Raw genomic sequence first — 19,616 nt, 5'->3', positions numbered from 1 at the left:
TCCTATCTCTCTTGTGGCGTACGAGCAGTGGAACAGGCTCTACCACAGCAAGTACATCTTGCGCTTGCCCTGCTACTACTTTCTCTACTGTTTTTTCAGTTGTTGTCGCTACTCTTACCAACGCCGCATGGTAAGGCAAGGTGAATACCCACTGTTATTTCCGCGCCCTCCACATTTTCCATGGGTAAAGATCCGGCATCTCTCGGCGGCCGAAAATTACCGACATATGCACTGGGAGCGAAAGATACTGACAATCTGGGACATGGCACAATTCGCTGGCAAAGGTGTCTATGGCTGGTATGCGTAGTGTGATCTTCTTGAGGATGGGCAATGTGCAGCGGCGCCAATTAGAAATTAGAACTTCCAAGTATTATGCCCAGCTTTACATTCGGGCGCATCGGCCCAATGAGGGATTATCATGTTAGCCATTAGTAGTGTGGTCACGTGTGATAAACTTCATTGGCTCGGGAGCCCTCGGAAGTGAGCGGGCCTGTTATCTGAGGGTGAAATACATGGATTTTGGCTAACGCTAATGCTCTGAAAGAATGCTGCTATGAAAATTTGACCAAAACGGTAAGGCGTTGCTCGCTTGCGCTATTTCCTTACATTTACCGCTTGCACTAATTTACCCCGTCGAAGGAAATAGACCTAAAAGTCAAAGTGACAGCGAGATACATAACCAGATGCATAAAATCACCTGTATATTAGCTAAGCGCTCGTCCCGGTTTGTTTCTAGCAGGCCCGAATTGGGTAGGTTGAGAAAAATTGCCCACGGCGAAAAAAATAGCGCACCGCCGAATAAATACACTAGTTATTCCGCAGCGGAGTGAAATTGTTTCTCTTTTTTTTCTCTCAACTCCACTAAAACCCTCAATAAGATGTTCCCAGCAGGTGTTATTGTTGTTTTCGTTCTTGTCTTCTTGGCCTTCTGTGCTATCGTTGCCATTCAAATCCAAAAGAAGCTCAAGGCTAGAAAGGCTAACCAAAGATTCTAAGTGCACTTATGCTCTAGTATTCTTTGGCATTCTTGCTAGCTAATGTCGGGACTTGTCCTGATGGGGTGAAGTTTCCGTGGTTCTTGTAACTCATGGAGCTTCTCATGCCCCGCCACCATATACAATTATCTATTACTCTTTTGTTTGTTTTTATAACTTTGACGGGAATCTTTTTTATACTTAATATATCGGGAATCAGATATTCGAAATGTAGCCAAGGATACAGTGGGATGTTGCCCCACTTGCTCGTCATTTCCTGTGTGCATAGAAAGCATGGGGCGTTATCCTTTGTTTTATACGCAAGCCGTGTGTGGGCTAAGTCTTCGATTCTAACATAAAACTACCGATGAGCGTTCATTGGACTTTTGCACCTATTATGGATGACGTTAGTCAAGCAGCCTTCATTTAATGATAGTTATATATATAGGGCTTTGTTTCGTGGCTTTTCTGGCATTTCCTAATAGCACATTCTAGTATTATGCTCCTGTGTCTTCAAGATTCATGGCAATTGTGAAAGTGCAGCTTCCCACAGCGGCAAGAAGAATCCATGGAACGGCTCCCATAGCCTTCTTATCAAAGTACGAGATGAGTGTACCCCATAAAAGCGGAGCCATAAAGCGCGCCAAAGATGTAGCGCTCATGGCTGAAGAATTAACAAAAGTTCGATACTTTGCATTGGTGGCATTGTAAACTAAAATCGACACTTGTGGGAATGCCAATGATGTGCCTAAAACGGTAACGCCTGTGCATGCGTAGAGACATGCTTGTGTGAGCCATGGAGGCAAGTTAGGATTATAGGCGGTCATGGTAAAGATCGTGAATGGCAACGCCGTATATGTAAGTGGGAAAACACTCGTTGCTAACCTGAATCCCTTGGTAGTACCTAGATTCTTGTCCAAGTATGGAAACACGACAATGACGAAAAAACACCCCAATACGCCTGTGGTGGATAAGATACGGCCAATGCGCTCTGTATCCCACCCAAAGCCTCCCTTGATAGACCATGGGAAATGGAGATACTCCGTTTGAACCAGACCCGCAAGGAAAACGGGCATGAATTCTGTGAAAATGAGTGAGTGAAATGAGATGCAAAAGTATGCCATGATCGTGCGAACAACTCGCTTTGTGAATATGTTCTTGTTGCGGAAGGCTCTAAACAAGTGGCGTGTTTCCTCGGTGACAGAAATTGTAGTGGCTCTCAGAAGAACAGGCTGAAGGTCAGGCTGAAGTGAGTATGCTGACGAGTATCTGCGGATGGTTTCCAAAGTACTTGAAAAGGCTTCTGGTTCATCCATGCTATTAATGGACTCTTCGTCGCCGTTCGCTGCATCTGTGATCAATGGTGAATATTCGTCGACCTCGTCAACAACGGCGCTTTCTTCCGTCTCGGTCTGTGGTTCCCAAGGTCTGCGTGGGATTTTATAGCCTAACCGCCGGCGAATACTGTCGCCAAGCACTAGACCTGGATCATAACGTGTACATCTCTTGTAGTGGGTCTCTTCAAGAAAAAGGAAGCCAATAATTGCCAGGGTCACTAAGAACAGGGCAACCACAACATTTGACATGGCATATGGATGTTTAGAGACAAAATGATCGTAACCAGACGAAGCATTGACCGAAGAGTCCATTCTGGGTCGCGTCAAATGCCGCGAGCCGCCAATAAGAGGCCCCACGAAACAACCCACATTCCAGAGGAACGGAAGCATCGAGAATGCTATCAGCTGGTGTCTTTTCTGGGTTGTAATCTCACCAACCATAGTTTGCAACACAGCAATATTTCCATTTAGAGCTCCGGCAGCCGTTCGGGCTAAAAGTGCCATATAATAGTTTGTAGAAAAACCAAATAATAGAATAGATGACGCCGTACCTAAAAGACCACACATTAGGACGGGCTTTCTTCCTATGCGGTCCGAAAGTCGACCCCAGTGGATACAACACAAGAATTGCGCAAACGCAAAAGACGCGGCCATGTAACCCGTGTAACGGGAGATTTGTGTGGGGTCTTTGGTGACTTGAAAGTCTCTGACCATGAAATAAACATAGGGAAAGAGCGACGTGAAGGAAAGCGGCTCGGAAAACCTGATCATCAACACCACTGACATTTGCCATAAGGGAAATCCCTTCATTTCTTCTCTAAAGGAAGGCATGGTGTTTCTTCGTGGTTAAAAGAAATGAAAGCTATTGGTAATTGAGGGGCAAATATAGATGTTTATTTGTTGCTCAATGTGCTGTTAAAAGCGGGGAAAAATATGGAAAATACGCAATTAAGTTTGGAGTAGGTCCAAGTTTATAAAAAGATTTTCGATTACGTGGAATCCACGTAAAAGTGTGGATCTGTGACTCAATATAACGCGCGATTTTAATTTACTTGTCACAATTACGATGCTTGAATGGACAGTTACAGACAAAAGATTTGAATGAAATCGAGGTTTGTACTAAACTGTTTCACACGTGAGCTTCATATTCTATTTGGTGTTAATAGCACTTGCAGTAGCAGTACTTTGTATCGGGTTCATTAGCCTCTTTCAAGATTAGCGTAGTGCAGTATGCACTATCGAGTGGCCAATGTATGCCAGATTGTCGATATAGGTAGACAGAAAAAGAGGAAATAAAAAAAAAAAAGTAATTTGTGCAAGAAATGAAAGAACACTATTAAATGGTACACGTATGCATGTGGGGAAGTAGTGGTAAAATGAAAACGATGATGAATGTCAGTGCAAGCTATCATTAGGTCTGGACGTCAATGCCTTCTTCAGATAAGCAGTTCATAGCAAATTATCAATAATCTTCATAAAAAGAGATACTTAACCTATGAAAATTAAGTGGGTACTCAATGAACTACTTTTTGAGAAGCAGATAAAGGCTACGTTATTTTAACTTTGGATGTTCAGTAGCTCTATCAGTGATGTAAGCTATGTGTCAGAGATCTAAAATAAAGTAATGCCCTCAGCACTCTAATCCTCGTAATCATCAAGTGTAAATGAATGCAAAAACCCACACAATGCCATGAGAGCCATGAGCCACCACACTAGCCAGGCCATATTGTGCCTGTCGCCAAAAGTCATCAAATAGCCAAAAATAATCGGACCCAAACACCGGGCCAAAGCTAACATACTCATAGTTAGCGAATTGACGTATGCCCTATGTTCTTTTGCTGCTGCTCTGTGATTAAGAAGCATGACTTGAGGCATACCAGTAGCCGAGGCGAGCGTCTTCAACGTAGTGAGCGAGTAAAGGAAAATGGGCGTGAACCACAGCGGAAAAGCATTATTATACTTATGTAACGTGAAGATGGCCATTGGCACACTCGCATATACCAACGGGAAAAACGATAGCGAGAGGCGGAAGCCTTTAATGGTCCCCAATGTACGGTCGATCCAGGGGAAAATAACCAAGACGATAATGATACCCATCACCCCAGTCGAAGAGAAAAGGGTTCCAATGTAGCTAGAGTCAAGGCCAAATCCTCCGCCAATTCTGAACGGGAACTTTAGGAGGTCTCGCTGGAACCGAGATGCAAGAAGAACAGGCAAAAATTCATTGTAGGCGATACTGTGGAGAGAAATAATGCAGTTGGAGATAATCACTGAAATAACTCGCCCAGTTAGCGCAGTCTTGTCTTTGTCCGTCCGGCCAAAGACCAGCGAGCTCAGGGAATAGCGGCGCACCATGGCATTCGTCATTGGTTTACTAACGAGGGGAATTGGATCCAAATCGTCACTTTCATCAATGACGGCCTCTTCGGTCGCAATTTCATTGGCACCACTCGGAGCTTCTTCTTCAGTAGCTGCTGTGGCCCTAAAGTCATTGACCTGCGAAGCTGAAACATGTTCCGTATGATGGAGAAGCGGTCTTTCTTCGTCGGATTTTTTCTGCCAAGGTCTGGTTGGGGGTTCGACACCAAAGCGGGCCAAGAACGCATCGCCTAGTTCAACACCGTAATCGCGCCGTTGACGGAAGTTCTCGTTAGTTTCTTCAAGGAAGAAAAAGCCGATAACCATGCTAAAACAAAGGAACACAGACACAACAATGTTGGACATGACATAAGGATGGCGCTCTACAAACGCGTCGTACCACGAATTTCCAAACGTCAGCAAAGAAAGACTTGACGTATTTCCATGCTCATCCTCGTATGGACTGTGTGGGTTTGGCCTTGTGAATAACGCCGAACCGCCAATCAAGGGCCCAATGATGGATCCGAAATTGAAAAGCAAAGGTAAAGTGCTGAACCCCAAGGCTTGGTGGCGCCGCTCGACACAAATCTCGCCAATAACCGTCCGCAAAACAGCAATGTTGCCATTGAGCGCACCGGCAAGCGACCGCGCTGCTAACGCCATGTAATAATTCGTGCTGAAGCCAAAGGTCACCAACGAAATACATGTGCCAAAGAGACCACATAAGAGCACAGGTTTTCTGCCGACGCGATTCAGCATTTTGCCCCATTGCACGGCGAATAGGAACTGGAAAAACGCAAATGAGGACGCCAAGTAGCCCAGGTACTTCGAAATGTCTTGTTCTGTGGGGGCAACATGGAAATCTCGGATCATGAAATACATGTAGGGGAAAAGCGATGTGAACGCAAGCGGCTCGGAAAACCGAATGAGAGATACCACCACCATTTGGCGGATTGGCATTCCCGCCATCTGCTCTCGGAATGTGAGCGCAGCCATAGATGCAAATATGTCACTAAAAAGATGTCAACTATGCCACCATATGCATGTGCAGGTGGTGAACTATCGCGCACAATAGTTGAAGCTAGATAAAATCGGTTCTACAGATAAGCCGGCAAGAAGGAAAAAGGTGCTAAGTGCTTAAGATGCGGGGAATTTTCAATAACACCAGATTAACAAAGGTGGTCTATGTTATCTGTGAAGAAGAGAGAAAAAGAAGAACAATCAGCTAAGTGTTAAATCACTAATATGATAGATATGATGCATATTACAAGCCTCGAAGTGGAGCGTTCTTCTCTTTTCTCATGCGCTTCGCTTCATCTTTGTGCAATTTCAAACAAAAACAAATGTCTTTTCTTCACTGAAAATATAACCCGAACTCCGATTAAGTGAATTCTTTTTCATTCGTATGCCCCTTCCTGCGACTTTTCCGAATTCCTGCGGCTTCTGCGTTCCTGCAACAACCGTTAAGGTTCAGAGGCGCAAGACATGAGCACGTACGAGATATTCGGCTTTTGGATCCACCCGCCTTTCTGATATTTGTGCCGATCTCTGTTTCAAATGTCTTTTCTTTCGGACCCAATTTAGCAAGCCTAGAACCGCTCTACTTTTCTCGTCCTCTTCATTCTTTCCTCCACTCTTAAACCGCCCCACATACGTCACTCGCTACTACACCCGTGCCTCCGGTGCCTGAAGCGTACCATTCTTATTTGTCACTTTGGGACAAAACATTCGTTTGAAAAGCATCTCGTGTATAAGCACATGCACACACAGAGGAGGTACTTCGTTTGCCTCATTGGAAAAAAAAATTCCAGTTTGGCGGGCTGAAAGAACGCAGGCACGTGCGAGAGTTTACTCATCTATTTTTACTTTTTTGCCTCACCGAAAGATGCAAATCTCGAAAAAAAAATATACAACTGAGAGTCTTTCCTGACACGCACCCGGCACGCTTTTACCTGCGTATTTTCCATTTTCACTTCCGTTTCACTCCCTAGCAACATATCTCTCTCTTCCTATGGTGCCCTCTAGTACGCTTGTCGCATGTCTTGCGTTACATTTCTCCTGTGTTTATTCGTTCCAAATCCCACTGTCTTGTCCAGACGCCGTGGCTAAGTTTGCAGAAAAGTTTGTTTTGTCGAAAAAGGCCGACGAACAGCCAGCTTTTGAGGCGGCTAACTCGACTTTCTCGTCCTCCACTTCATCCTTTGCAACCTCCTCCTTCGTTTCCTCCTCGGCATTTTCCTCGCTAACGTCCTCCACGCAAACATCAACTTCGTCATCCTCCTCGTCGCAAGCATTCTCGTTCTCGTCTTCTGCGCAGTCGTTTTCATCTGCAGCTCAGTCAAGCAGTAATCAAGCCCTGCAAGTGTCGTCGTCGGCAGATTTCACATCGTCAGTGGCGTCTTCCTCTGCTGCTTTCTCCTCGTCCGCTGCTGACTCTACTTCTGCTGAAGACTCCACTTCTTCTTCAGAAGACAACGATTCGTCATCGACTGCAGCGTCTAGTGAGCAGGAATCGTCGTCAGGCCCTACTACTTCATCTGCTGACTCTTCCATCACCAGTCTTCCTGTTACTCACACCTTTTCGTCTGTGACAAATGGTCGTACTGTTATCGTCACTCGTACATCCCTAGTTGCCACTAACACTTCGGAACCGACAGCCTCGTCCAGACAAAACAAAGGAGGCAGCTCTGGTGGCTTGAGTAACACCAATAAGATTGTTGTGGGTGTTGTTGTCGGTGTTGGAGGTGCCATCCTTCTTGCTATCGTAGCACTCGTGTTCTGGATGAGACGCAAGGGTAACACATTCAACCAAAGCGGATGGACATTCTGGCGTAAGAGTGAGAAGGACGCCGATGACACTTTCTTCAACGGAGAATTGGGTGTGCGTGATCGTAACATCAACCAAGGCTCCAACTTCTGATACCCCTCTTTTGATACGATACCCACAGTTTCATGGCAAACAAATGACATAAGTACCGATGACAGCGTCAACTATCGCTTGACAGGCTTACTCTACGTAACATGACAGAAAATACTCTAATATATCCCAAACCCTATGTAAACCAATCATCAAACGTTCAACGAAACATCTTCGCTGTGGATCATGTGTTGGAATGGCTCCAACGCTTGGGCAACATCCTTCTTGATAAACTTCTCTGTCTGTTGAGGAGCACGACCCACAAACGTAGATGGGTCCAAGAGAGCATCCAATTCGCCCCAAATTGGCTTGAAGTACTCAGTCTTCTTCACACGCTCAATCAAGTCGTTGTCTCCTCCTTCCTGCTTCACCACAGCCGAGGCTTGGTGAGACAAGACACGGATTTCCTCGTGGCAGTCCTGTCTGGAAGCACCCTTTTCCACCATGGCCATAATGATGTTTTCAGTGGCCATGAATGGCAACTCACCCTTGATTCTTCTCTCGATAACCTTAGGGTAAACAACCAAGCCCGAGGTGATATTGGTCAAAGTAGACAACAAAATGTCAGCAGTCAAGAATGCAGACGGAAGCGAAATACGACGAATGGCCGAGTCGTCCAAAGTTCTTTCGAACCATTGCACGGAAGCGGTTTGGATGGCATCATTCAACAAACCACCCAAGTGTCTGGACAAAGAGCACACTCTTTCGCATCTCATTGGGTTTCTCTTGTAAGCCATGGCAGAAGAACCAATTTGGGATTTTTCAAATGGTTCTTCCATTTCCTTCAAGTTTGCCAAAAGACGAACATCGGTAGCGAACTTGTGACAAGTAGCACCCAAAGAGGCCAATGGACTCAAAACATCAATGTCAATCTTTCTAGAGTAAGTTTGGCCAGTGACAGGGTAAACATGCTCAAAGCCCAACAATTTAACCACAGTCTCGTCCAATAACTCAACCTTGTCGTGGTCACCGTGGAAAAGAGACAAGAAAGAGGCCTGAGTTCCTGTGGTACCTTTGACACCTCTCAATCCAATGTCGTTTCTTGCTCTAACCATGTTTCTCAAATCCCACAACAATTCCTGGATCCACAAAGTGGCTCTCTTACCAACAGTGGTCAACTGAGCTGGTTGGAAATGGGTCCAGCCCAAAACGGGCAAGTCCTTGTATTCCATGGCAAACTTAGACAATCTGTCAATGACATTAACCAACTTTGGAATCAAAATATCGTAAGCGTCTCTCAAGAAAATCAAGTCAGCATTATCTGTGACGTAGCACGAAGTAGCACCCAAGTGGATGATACCGGCAGCTGCAGGGCATGTGTCTCCGAAGACGTGGACATGAGCCATGACATCGTGTCTGACTTTGGCTTCCTCAACAGAAGCAGCAGCAATTTCCTCATCGGTGATTTCAAGGTGCTTTTCCATTTGCTCAATGGCCTCATCGGTGATGACACTGAGGCCAACTTGCTTTTCAGCAATGGCCAAGTTCAACCACAACTTTCTCCAGGTGGAAAATCTGTTTCTCAAGGAGAAAATCTTGGACATCTCCTCGGAAGCATATCTCGAGGACAATGGAGTAGAGTATTTATCGTGCGACATGGCTGAAGAAAAGAAAAAAGGGCAGTCTACTTTTTTAAACCCACGTTGAGAAATGGGGCTATTTAAATGAAGGTGGCATTTATTATTATGTTAATGACTCGGACCTCTTCATCGCGCACTTTGACTCCGCACATTCGCCAAGGGTATTCTTAGTCTTCGGCTCACTAATGTTTATTCAGTGTCGCATACCTAATGACAATAACCAGACCAATACACAATTTTGAGACGTTATCTTGTCTGCTTTACCGTATTAATTCGGTTGCTACCATGTTTGAGCTCCTGTGATTGCATCGATACATTCCACTTGTTCGCATTATTTTCTGACTACCCCGTAATATCAATTTCGGTGCATATGAAGGTTGTCAGGTTCCACCATACTTTCACATTGCCGATTACTTATCCAATGGTCAATCTGTATATATGAGCTGTGACTAATAGGCCATCCCGTATTGTAGATTCTCTTTGGGGCATTCTTCCATTCTGGACAACATGGGGTTCACAAATGAACAGATCCGGATTTTTGTCACTAAATTTTAGACAGCTCAATCGTACGTTCATGCAATTACCGGTATTCATAATTATATCATAGAGAGGTCCGTTTAGTCCAATGGAGCAGAAAAGTCATCGAGCATATTCAGAGGAGCATCTTGCGCATCCTTGTTTTCCTGATTTTGAAGCAACAAAGTGTACACCGCTGTCCTGAATAAAGTGTATACTAGACCAATCTTTCGTTCTAGGTTGTGCATGTTTCGTAAAAGAGAGTCTGCCAGGCCAGTGGTGAGGTCTAAGGCGATCTGTGTCTCGGATGGGAGATGTTTGTTCAACTTGGCGATTTCATCTGAGAGTGTATTAAGTTTGATCGCCAACGCTTGATACTGGCTAAGTACCTGCCTCTCTAGTGCCAGAAACTCATTTTTGGTTGAGTAGTCTTCTTGTAGAACGTTGTTAGACATGATTTGTATCCTATTGTAGTGCTTCGCTTGTTTATGGTGAAGGATGTACGGATGCAATTGCTCATACTTATTTTAAAGAGTGCAACATTTTAGTTCCAGTATAATAAGGAAGGATCTTGAATTGAAAACAACAAAAGTTAGGACGCCCTTAGATAATTCTTACACATTTAATGCATCCATTTTCGTTATTTTTACGGAAACAAATCCCATCCCCGATCCGTATGTCAAATTATGTGCAGGCTGCGCTGAACCTTCCACGCAGTGAACACTCGCATATCTTCGATTGCTTCTATCAATTACTCCCGTTAACATGTCTTCTGCCGAGCCCACAGCAACAAAAGTTTTCAATTCAACTGTGGAGCCACATCTTCGAAAGAGGAAGTTGGTTCGCAAGCACCAATCGTCTTCCAATGTTAAGTACTACGTATGGCTTGCTGGTCACATCATGTGCCTCCTTTTCGGTACCGTGATGTTTGTTTTCAAAACTTTGCGCTTGAAAGATAACTATCACATTGGAAACATATCCTACCGATTGACCCTTGTAGGGGCTACAATGGCGTTCGCTGCCACTGCTGCTCATAAGTTTGGCTTGAAATTTTTGCCTCCGTTGACCACACTCTTGGCCCAGCTGAACTTCCAGTATCTTGTCTTGTCGTTTGTGTGGTGTTTTACGTTCAAATCTGTGTTGAAGGTCATCCCAGTCTTCTTGATTTCATTTTTGCAATTGTCCAACCACTTCAATGTCGGTGTTATTGTAAAGCAGGCAGATTTCTTGGCACAAATCATCGGTTTTGATGAGATTTTTCTCATTGTTTATTTGGTTTTGCGTACTATTTTCTTCAGAAGTACAGCAGGCTACCAGTTGGTACTTGTGTTGATGTTCTTGTGGTTGCGTATCTTGTTTGATGAGGAAACTGCTAAAATGTTCAGCTTCATTGTTGATAAACTCGATGGAAAGGTTTCGGGAATCAAGAATGAGAAAGTATCCAAGGTCTGGAAGAAGATTAGAGACTTCATCAACGAGAAAGCAAGCCACGCCGGAAAAGATTAAAGTATTCTAGCAACTTGCAGTATACACAATATATTGTGACAGCTTTAGATGTACAACATTACAAGCACAATAAGTAGTTCCTGCTGAATGTAAAGGTCCGCAATGATATGCCATGCTGCACTGGTGTTGGCTTAACGTGAGCAACTGAGATCTACTACGAAACTTGCACGAAATCATTAGCTAATTATTTCTTATTTCATGATATCATGACAGGACTTTGAATGCCCAATCAGCTAACAATTGACTGGGACGACTTATGAAGTCATGATTTTCGCTCATAAACTGTGATAATGTTTTAGACTCTAGAATAGTCCGTTGCGGCTTCAAATGTACAGTAGACACCACAGTCGGTCGATATTTACTCCATCACCGTATACTTTAGTGACTGGAGGCTTCAATTTATTTCCTTTAATATTTGGGCCTATCTTTGCTTTTTAGTGTTTAATAATCCAATCACTATAGCAAAAGCTCCGCCCCTAAGGTGCACGGGTCTATAGGATATGAGCGCCAATAGGGTAGACACGAAGTACCAACTATCTTCTCCATTACAGTTGAGAGCACTCCTGTAATTCCAAATGTCTGCACCCGTTGTTTTTCAATTGGGCCACGAGCCCATCAAGGACCACTGCTTTTCCCCAAACTTTGATGTTTTGGCTGTGACAAAGGACAACACGGTCGAATTGTACCAAAACTCCCCAGGCTCCTCCAAGAAGCCGACCCTCATCACCGTCTTGAAAGGTCACGACAAAACCGTCACCTCCGTAGACATTTCTCCTGACGGTTCAAAGATTTTGACCTGTTCTCAGGATAGAAATGCCTTGGTGTGGCAATGGAATGATGAAGCACGTGAGTTCAAGCCTACTTTGGTGCTTTTGCGTATCAACAGAGCCGCCACGGTATGCAGATGGTCTCCAAATGGTGATAAGTTCGCCGTCGGTTCGGCGGATCGCGTCATTGCTATCTGTTACTACGAGGAGGAAAATGACTGGTGGGTCTCCAAACACTTGAAGAAACCCCTCAAGTCCACCATCACCAGCTTGTCGTGGCACCCAAACAACGTGCTTTTGGCGTCAGGCTCTACAGATGGCCACGTGCGTGTATTCAGTGCCTTTATTAAAGGCTTGGACACAAAGCCCGAGCCATCTGTTTGGGGGTCGAAATTACCTTTTCAGACCTTGGTTGGAGACTACACTAATGAGACAGGCGCTTGGGTCCATGACGTCTCGTTCAACGAAGATGGTGCTGGTGATTCTTTGGCCTACGTCAGTCATGACGGCACTGTCTCCGTCGTTTACCCACAAGGTGAAGGTTTGCCTCCTACAGCCTTTATTACAGTGAAGACGAACTTTTTACCATTCAAGTCCCTTCTTTTCTTGCACGACAAGATCATTGTTGGTGGCCACAACTGTAACTTGATTGTGTTCCAGGGTAACGAGAGTGGTTGGCGTGAGGCGTACCATGTGGAGAAGCAAAAGGATTTGATTCACGACGTACCTCCGGTAGCCGACGACGACGTTGAGATTTCGAGTCACGACGCGCTCAACATGTTCAAACAAATGGACTTGAAGGGTAGAGTCAACAAAACCAACAAGGGAAGCGGAAAAGCCCTCAGCACCATCCACCAAAATACTATTACTAGTCTCAGATGGTATGATGGTGGTAAGGTTTCGACCTCTGGTATTGACGGCAAAATTGTAATTTTTAGTGTCTAGGGACCAGATAGAAGTAATCTACGCTACGAAAACCAACATGTAAAGGAGAAGGCGATTTTGTCAGAAATTGAGCTTTGGTAATGGGTTATCTTCAGAATTTTTTGGTTCAGAAGCAGAACTGAAATTTAGTTTTTCATCATTAAAATCGCACTCTCCATAACATATTGGTAACCAGAGTTTCCGCCTGGAATCTCTGACTTCCAAATTTAATGTGTGTCTCACAGCTAAGGTGTTAGTTGCACACGTTGCAAAATATCAAAGGCTAGGTCAGATGGTGATGCATGTAATTATCCATGGCTCACGAGTCACCGGGACATATGTTGTGAGAACAATCATCAAGAAAAGCCGCTTCTTCGGAACATACCTGAACCGTATTAGTTTTCGTTTCGTTAAACACAAACTCATTCCGCTTGTCAAAGCCAGTCATAAACGAAGAATTCCTATAATTATTTTGTCCTGCATGTACATCCTCAGTGTGTAGTTACATCTTTGGTTTTAATCATGTACTTTGACAAAGCAGTTCTCCTAAGAAAACATACCGTTAGGGTTAGAAGAAGAGTGTTAACAAGGTTGATGAGTTGGTGCGAAATTTGAGAAAAAATACTCAACGCTGCGTCGGGTAACTTTGGCGCGCGCACGTTACGATCTATTGGGGCACTGAGGTCAAAGAGTAGATGTTAAACATTTTCGACTTATTTCATATGCCGTGATTCGTTTACTCTCAAACTATCTTTCATCATTAAATTTTCGTTCTTATAGTTCTTGTACAAGTATTTTATAATAGATTTGCCAGGATTTCGAATTTTAGGTTATTGAACATGGTTTCGTCTTTTTGTCGGATGCGTCGTAATTGCATAAAAAAGTACAAACGACGGCGAGGATAAAAATATGATACAGAAACCCTATGTTCTTTTCAGACTTGGCAATGAGCTTTATAGACTTAAGCAAGAGAAGTAAAAGAAGAATAGAAGAAAGCTAGAAAGCTAGAAGAGAAGAAGAGGAGCGGAAGAAGAATGAAAGAAGAATGAAAGAAGAATGAAAGAAGAAGAAGCGAAAGCAACAGGGAATAAAACGAAGATTTTATTACATTTGGCAACCTATATAGCTCCTTGAATTCTTTGTAGATCCAAAAGCGAAACTTGAACGCATATGGTCACTTCTCTTGGTAACTTTCAGCAGAGTGCCTAGATAAGCGCACGGCGCTAATTAAAGGTTCCGTACCACGCAAAACTCCACACTTCGGTAAAGAAACATATCTACATGAGTGAGCTGGATTCCTACAGCTTTCAGCGCCAATCCAAAGAACATCCAAAGCGGTCCGAGAGCCAGCCGCTTTTGGATGGTTTAGATAAGATTGGGCAATATTATGGTAATCAAAACCAAAACCAAAACGCTAGACCAGGCCGCCAATCGTCAATTTCCGCCTTGGACTTACTTCGAAATGAACCTCCACCACAACAGAATTCCCGACCGTTTCTTCAGACAATTCTTTCTGGAGGGTATACAGTTCTGAATCCCAATTCGTCATCGCTTGATGTTAACCAGTATGCGTTTCAGGACGGGGCTTCAATGGCCAGTATGGATTTAGAGAGCAATTCAGGTTGGAGCTCTCACAGACGACTTAATATTTTGAGCGTTCTAAGACCAGAGAAATTGATTGGCAAATTCATACCGTTGACTAATTGGAGTGACAAGATAAAAAAGAATCCGGAACGAATACGCAACAAGGGGTTACGAGAGTTTTACCAAGAACAAAACGTTCTTTTACTTCGCTACCAAGAAATCGACAGATTGTTGGATTACGGGAAAATTCACCTCAATATGCTCTCCACTTATAAAGATTCAGGTAACAGTATCCTGAATACTACTGGCTGTGATGAAGGCATGAGTAATAATCTTTTGGGACTGACTGAAATGGAGCAGAGCTTGTCTAAATCCAGATTTAACGACCTACCTGGAAATATCAATGAAGGCGGGCAATTCTTGGGCTACAACAAAGAGGAGAGCTCTCAAGAAATACGAGTAGCTATTTTAGTTAATTTCTTCATCAACTTTTTATTGTTGATAGGAAAGACCCTCATTCTGTTTATGACATCATCATTGTCTGTCGTTGCATCTTTGGTCGACTCAGTCCTCGATTTCTTGTCAACTTTCATCATTTACATTGCTAACAAGCTATCTGAGACCAATAATTGGAGGACGAAATTCACATATCCAATTGGAAGGAAGAAACTTGAGCCCTTAGGAATCTTAATTTTTTCTGTGATCATTATCATATCCTTTTTTCAAGTCGGCTTGGAATCTGCTAAAAGGTTGTTACTCTCTACAAGAGAAACCCGCGTAGCGGTGAAAGTAGGGCGAGAAGCTACCGCCGTTATGATCTCAACTATCGTTGCAAAAATTGCATGCTGGTGGTGGTGCTCGCTCAATAAGTCTAGTTCGGTCCAAGCCTTGGCCCAAGATGCAATGACAGACATTATCTTTAACTCTGTATCATTAGTCGTGCCCACATTGGGGTACTATCTTGATACGTGGTGGCTTGATCCAGCGGGTGCGTTATCCCTTTCATTGTATGTTATAGTATCGTGGAGTATCACAGCCTTTGAGCATGTTGATAATTTGACAGGGACATCTGCAGATCCGTTAGATTACAAAGTCGTCTTGTATTTGGCCTACCGGTTTGCAGAATGTATCAAACAGATCACTTCGTTGAAAGTATATCATGTGGGAGACAATGTCAATGTTGAAATCGATCTAGTATTCAACACTGATGATTATGATTTGAGTTTTAAGGATGCCCATGATATTGCAGAAGCCCTTCAATATGCCATCGAAACCCTTCCCATGGTTGAGCGAGCTTTTGTTCATATCGATTACATGGAAGGCAACTTCAAGGGTCATTTAAATTAAGCCCATATATATATATATATATATATATACACTTATCGTAATTTGCTTCATGACTGATCGATTGGGAAGTCAGGGAACAGGGATTTAAGACATTCCACCAATCCGTTTCTATATTTTGTCAAGATGTCATGCTCGTTCTCTTGTGCCACCCTAGTGTACTTGCCGATAAGCAGTTTCACGTACTCAAGTGGCGCCCTCCATGTTGCCTCACTCATGCCCTTTGAAAGCAAATCTGGATCGTTCAAGTAATGAAGTTTGTCGTTGGTCTTTAAGAAGTGCAACGTTTTAATCAACATCAAACCCCCAAAGAACGAACAAAAATGAATCTGATCAGAAAGATACGCGAAGTATGAGTCGTCTTTAACTGTCAGGATTATCTTCGCCAACGAGCAAGTGTGGGACATAATTCCTAGCCAAATTTCCTTGTCCCCATGAAGTAGAATCTGATCAACTGTACTCTGAGAAAAGTCCATCATTGGAGAAGATACAGATGTTATGAAAACTTTTGCATAGGTGTAATTGTAGTAGATCAAAGTGTAGCAAAAGTGATAGCAGAATTCAACAAATTGAAGTGCAGGCTGGCTAAAAAGATAGCCCCATTGTTCAAGCCAGGAATTTATCTCATCTTTTACGACCTGAAAGTTGCTCTCAACGTTGCTGGACACTTTGGATGTACCAGAATTCAAGTTCAACTGGACGAAATTATATGTGATGAGAAGTATGCTTATTTCGCTTACCATTCTGCCATCAAAGTTTGTAGCATTAGGTAAACTGAGTGACGCAATACAGTGGTTTAGTCTGATTTCGTCAACGATACACATGCGCCCACTAAAGATGCAGCTGACTAAGTGTATCAATATGAGATGGTTGTAGATACGGAGAATAGTCAACATCTGATCTTCAGTGGATTCAAATTGTCCTCGCCAGATGGAGAAATCTGAGAGGAATGTTTCTTTTTGCTTGTCAGAGACAGTAAGTCTATCCGAAAACAATGTACCAAATGAAGTCTTTGAAATGAAAGCAGAAAGTCCCAATCCTGATAAATACCACGGATCTAGGTTGAGCTCCCTTAATGCTAGGTCTGTTTCAAGCAAGGTATCCGGATCAATGGTGTCGTTGATAATGGAAGATAATGACATCAGGTAAATGGATAAGATGACGATTGCTTGAAAAAATTCTACATCCCCCAAATTTTCTGCTGTTCCCAGAAACGCCACAAATTTAAGGAGTGATTTATCCAAGTCTGTAACTAATTGCTGCATGATTAGTTTATAGGTGTCTTTCTTCCTTCTAAAGCTGTCCACATCTCCTGGGCTTGGTTTCCCGTTTAACAGGTACCGCAAAGACAAACAGCAACATGTAGTAAGCAAAAGAGAAGATCTCTTCCTGATTTGGACTATAAGCTCGTCCGTTGCCATATACAGTGGAAACAGCACCCACCGACCATAATTGCTTCTAAAATCATTAATTAAATCGACCACTTCTGGTTCAGTAAGGATACCGCCACTAATGACATCTTTCTCCACATCAAAAAACCTCCTGCTAGTTGGGTTTTCAATGTTAGTGAGCTGGAGAAGATTAAGTATAGGGCGTGGCACATCTCGTACTTGTCGCGCTATAACAGTAAGAGGAGCAGATTGAAATGAGTTGGATGGAAGCATGAAACCGTATGGGTCTTCTTCATTCACACCAAGCTCTTCCATATTTTGCAGTTGGGGCCTCTGACCAGCAGAAGAACCTGAGTGGCTGAAATAGCCTGCCTTATTTGGTAGTGGGCTAGGACCCGGACTATTCGACCTAGTCCCTGACATTAATGCCAAAGTGGGAGGGGCGGGACTTCGTCTCATTGAGGAGGTCGCGTCAAGAAATAGTCTGGCATCGCTGTTGAGCGTGGAAGAGTCTCCGTCTGTTTTGGTTCCGTTCTTCACTAATGCTAAAAGCTCGGAGACGCCCAAATATATTCCGTCAAGCCTGGTCTTCATATCATCAGCATAGGGACGTATGTGTGTTGGAAATGGTCTTGTAAGAAACTCCAATGGAGAACTACCGTCCCCCACAGTTTCTTGCCCAACAAAGTGTTCTGGCACACCTTGAACTACCTTCACCTCAGGATTTTCTCTCTTATACTCTTCTTCTAGAGAGCATTCTCTTTCTGATCCCAAGCAACGGAGACAGCTAACCGCAAAGGGAGAAGCTTTAAAACAACGAGTCTTCTGTTTGCGGCAGTAAGTACAGGCTTTCAATGCTCGGGTTTGCAGAGAAGTTGATAGCGTCCGTCTCATTTCTCCATTATACTGCTCAATAGCTTGAGGTTCTCCATTACCTTTTCTTCGCTTTGCACTCGGTTGTGCCGGATTCTTTTTAGGGGCCATAGATGTATTGGAATAAACCGTATCTTTCTTCTACGCACGGTACTTTCCGTCTGAGTATACAGTACTTGAGACTTCGAGAGATAAGACTGTATGCCGATCTGGACATTCGAGTACGACTTGTGAGGAGAACATTGTTAAAAAAGAGAGATTCTAGCGTGGAATTTGCTCAGGTATAAACAAAGCTGCCAAATGCTCTCTGAATTTTACTTACAATCATTTTAGAGATGATGATCAATTACATGAAAACATAAAAATCTTAAACACCCATATTTTTCATTTCATTATCCACAAACTTGTTTCATTTTTTTCAACGTAACTTGTAAACCATTTCCTTATTGTTGCTGTTTACTGTCAATTCCAACAGTGTAATCTTCACGCCCTTGCTTATACCCATATGGTTAAAATCGATCAAACCTGTATAATTTACCACACCACATTGTATGTTTTGCTTGCTTTCCAAATGAAGCTTTCCTCCAAAAACTATACTGTAGTCCTTATCACCTGAGAAAACGGTTGGAGCATTAGGATTAACTGCTTCGTGGATTCTTCCACTGGATTTCTCGTGTGTTTTAATTTGCGCTTCGGTAGGCTTAATACGGTCAAGTTTAAGTCCCAATCCCGTCAAAAAGCCCTCAATTGAGAGACACTTGATCGACTTAATCGCCCATTTCCACAGCAATTTGAGCTTCCCATCATTTTTCGTTATCTGGATCACAGGGCCGTGAACTGTAGGGTACTTGGGTTCCACCCAGATAAGAAAATCCTCCATATCATCAGCACGTAGAGACAAAGGGACTCCGAAGAGGTCTCTAAAAGTTTTCAGACGAAACAAAATGTCCAAAACTTGATAATGGACGTCTTGGTCAAACAATTCCTTGAGAAAGTCTTCATTACTAGAAATTTGTTGATGAAAAGCGGGATCCACATACTTCAAGTATGACGGAAAGTTGCATTTGCGCTGATAAGGCCAATCAAAGCTGAACCGAAGAGGAAGGAAAACGTGTCTTGTCTTGTTTTCTTCATCTTTGAACGCACGGTACACTTGCACACCCAAATACAATGCCATTGTTGCAGAACTCGAGACACCGACTAGTAGAATGATAGTTCCCCAATTGAGCAGAGCCTGTGATTGTATTGCGCCTGACGTACGTATAATGTTCGGGTCTTTCTGCAACTGATTTATAACTTGTTGTCGATTCAGGTTCGGCTTGTAACCGCGCGAGAGCAGTCTGTTGGCATGACGAAAGCGAAACGGCCGAGGAGCAATAGGCTGCCTAGAAAATATAAACTTCCACATTCACCTGCTGCTAATTCTAATATTAATATCAGTACAACTAAAAATGAAAGGATGGATGGACTGAATAGTGTGGAGTAAAGTCGCGCTACAAAGAGCTAGGAAATCACCTCTTTTCCTCCTCGTTCCCCTAACGCGCT

At 43.4% G+C, this 19,616-nt stretch overlaps 10 protein-coding genes across 10 annotated transcripts; 4 read left to right on the top strand and 6 right to left on the bottom strand. All coding sequences in view use genetic code 12, as the record gives it.

The window, feature by feature from the left end:
• Window positions 1-1,471: 1,471 nt before the first annotated feature.
• On the bottom strand, window positions 1,472-3,142 carry FOB63_001088 (MFS transporter; the record flags this gene model as incomplete). Its single annotated transcript, XM_002619945.2, has 1 exon — window positions 1,472-3,142. The coding sequence occupies one exon, from the start codon at window positions 3,140-3,142 to the stop codon at window positions 1,472-1,474; it is 1,671 nt and encodes a 556-aa protein (XP_002619991.2).
• An 807-nt stretch (window positions 3,143-3,949) lies between these two features.
• FOB63_001087 (MFS transporter) lies at window positions 3,950-5,665 on the bottom strand (the record flags this gene model as incomplete). The annotated part of the gene is made up of 1 exon (XM_002619944.2): window positions 3,950-5,665. One exon carries the CDS (start codon window positions 5,663-5,665, stop codon window positions 3,950-3,952), a length of 1,716 nt encoding a protein of 571 aa, XP_002619990.2.
• Window positions 5,666-6,680: 1,015 nt separating this feature from the next.
• Window positions 6,681-7,589, top strand: FOB63_001086 (Mid2 like cell wall stress sensor family protein; the record flags this gene model as incomplete). The annotated part of the gene is made up of 1 exon (XM_002619943.2): window positions 6,681-7,589. One exon carries the CDS (start codon window positions 6,681-6,683, stop codon window positions 7,587-7,589), a length of 909 nt encoding a protein of 302 aa, XP_002619989.2.
• Window positions 7,590-7,738: 149 nt separating this feature from the next.
• Window positions 7,739-9,184, bottom strand: ADE13 (adenylosuccinase; the record flags this gene model as incomplete). Its single annotated transcript, XM_002619942.2, has 1 exon — window positions 7,739-9,184. The coding sequence occupies one exon, from the start codon at window positions 9,182-9,184 to the stop codon at window positions 7,739-7,741; it is 1,446 nt and encodes a 481-aa protein (XP_002619988.1).
• Window positions 9,185-9,783: 599 nt separating this feature from the next.
• DAD3 (Dad3p) lies at window positions 9,784-10,137 on the bottom strand (the record flags this gene model as incomplete). The annotated part of the gene is made up of 1 exon (XM_002619941.2): window positions 9,784-10,137. One exon carries the CDS (start codon window positions 10,135-10,137, stop codon window positions 9,784-9,786), a length of 354 nt encoding a protein of 117 aa, XP_002619987.1.
• A 310-nt stretch (window positions 10,138-10,447) lies between these two features.
• On the top strand, window positions 10,448-11,188 carry FOB63_001083 (uncharacterized protein; the record flags this gene model as incomplete). The annotated part of the gene is made up of 1 exon (XM_002619940.2): window positions 10,448-11,188. One exon carries the CDS (start codon window positions 10,448-10,450, stop codon window positions 11,186-11,188), a length of 741 nt encoding a protein of 246 aa, XP_002619986.2.
• Window positions 11,189-11,763: 575 nt separating this feature from the next.
• On the top strand, window positions 11,764-12,900 carry ARC40 (Arc40p; the record flags this gene model as incomplete). The annotated part of the gene is made up of 1 exon (XM_002619939.2): window positions 11,764-12,900. The coding sequence occupies one exon, from the start codon at window positions 11,764-11,766 to the stop codon at window positions 12,898-12,900; it is 1,137 nt and encodes a 378-aa protein (XP_002619985.2).
• A 1,260-nt stretch (window positions 12,901-14,160) lies between these two features.
• FOB63_001081 (uncharacterized protein) lies at window positions 14,161-15,810 on the top strand (the record flags this gene model as incomplete). Its single annotated transcript, XM_002619938.2, has 1 exon — window positions 14,161-15,810. The coding sequence occupies one exon, from the start codon at window positions 14,161-14,163 to the stop codon at window positions 15,808-15,810; it is 1,650 nt and encodes a 549-aa protein (XP_002619984.1).
• A 47-nt stretch (window positions 15,811-15,857) lies between these two features.
• ZCF19 (Zcf19p) lies at window positions 15,858-18,182 on the bottom strand (the record flags this gene model as incomplete). The annotated part of the gene is made up of 1 exon (XM_002619937.2): window positions 15,858-18,182. One exon carries the CDS (start codon window positions 18,180-18,182, stop codon window positions 15,858-15,860), a length of 2,325 nt encoding a protein of 774 aa, XP_002619983.2.
• A 307-nt stretch (window positions 18,183-18,489) lies between these two features.
• On the bottom strand, window positions 18,490-19,479 carry FOB63_001079 (uncharacterized protein; the record flags this gene model as incomplete). Its single annotated transcript, XM_002619936.2, has 1 exon — window positions 18,490-19,479. The coding sequence occupies one exon, from the start codon at window positions 19,477-19,479 to the stop codon at window positions 18,490-18,492; it is 990 nt and encodes a 329-aa protein (XP_002619982.2).
• Between the last annotated feature and the right edge of the window lie 137 nt (window positions 19,480-19,616).

Source organism: Clavispora lusitaniae, assembly GCF_014636115.1.
Source record: "Clavispora lusitaniae strain FDAARGOS_655 chromosome Unknown tig00000003_pilon, whole genome shotgun sequence".
NCBI lineage: Eukaryota > Fungi > Ascomycota > Pichiomycetes > Serinales > Metschnikowiaceae > Clavispora > Clavispora lusitaniae.
The sequence above is the reverse complement of the archived record's forward strand: the minus strand, read 5'-3'. Positions and strand labels throughout refer to the sequence as shown.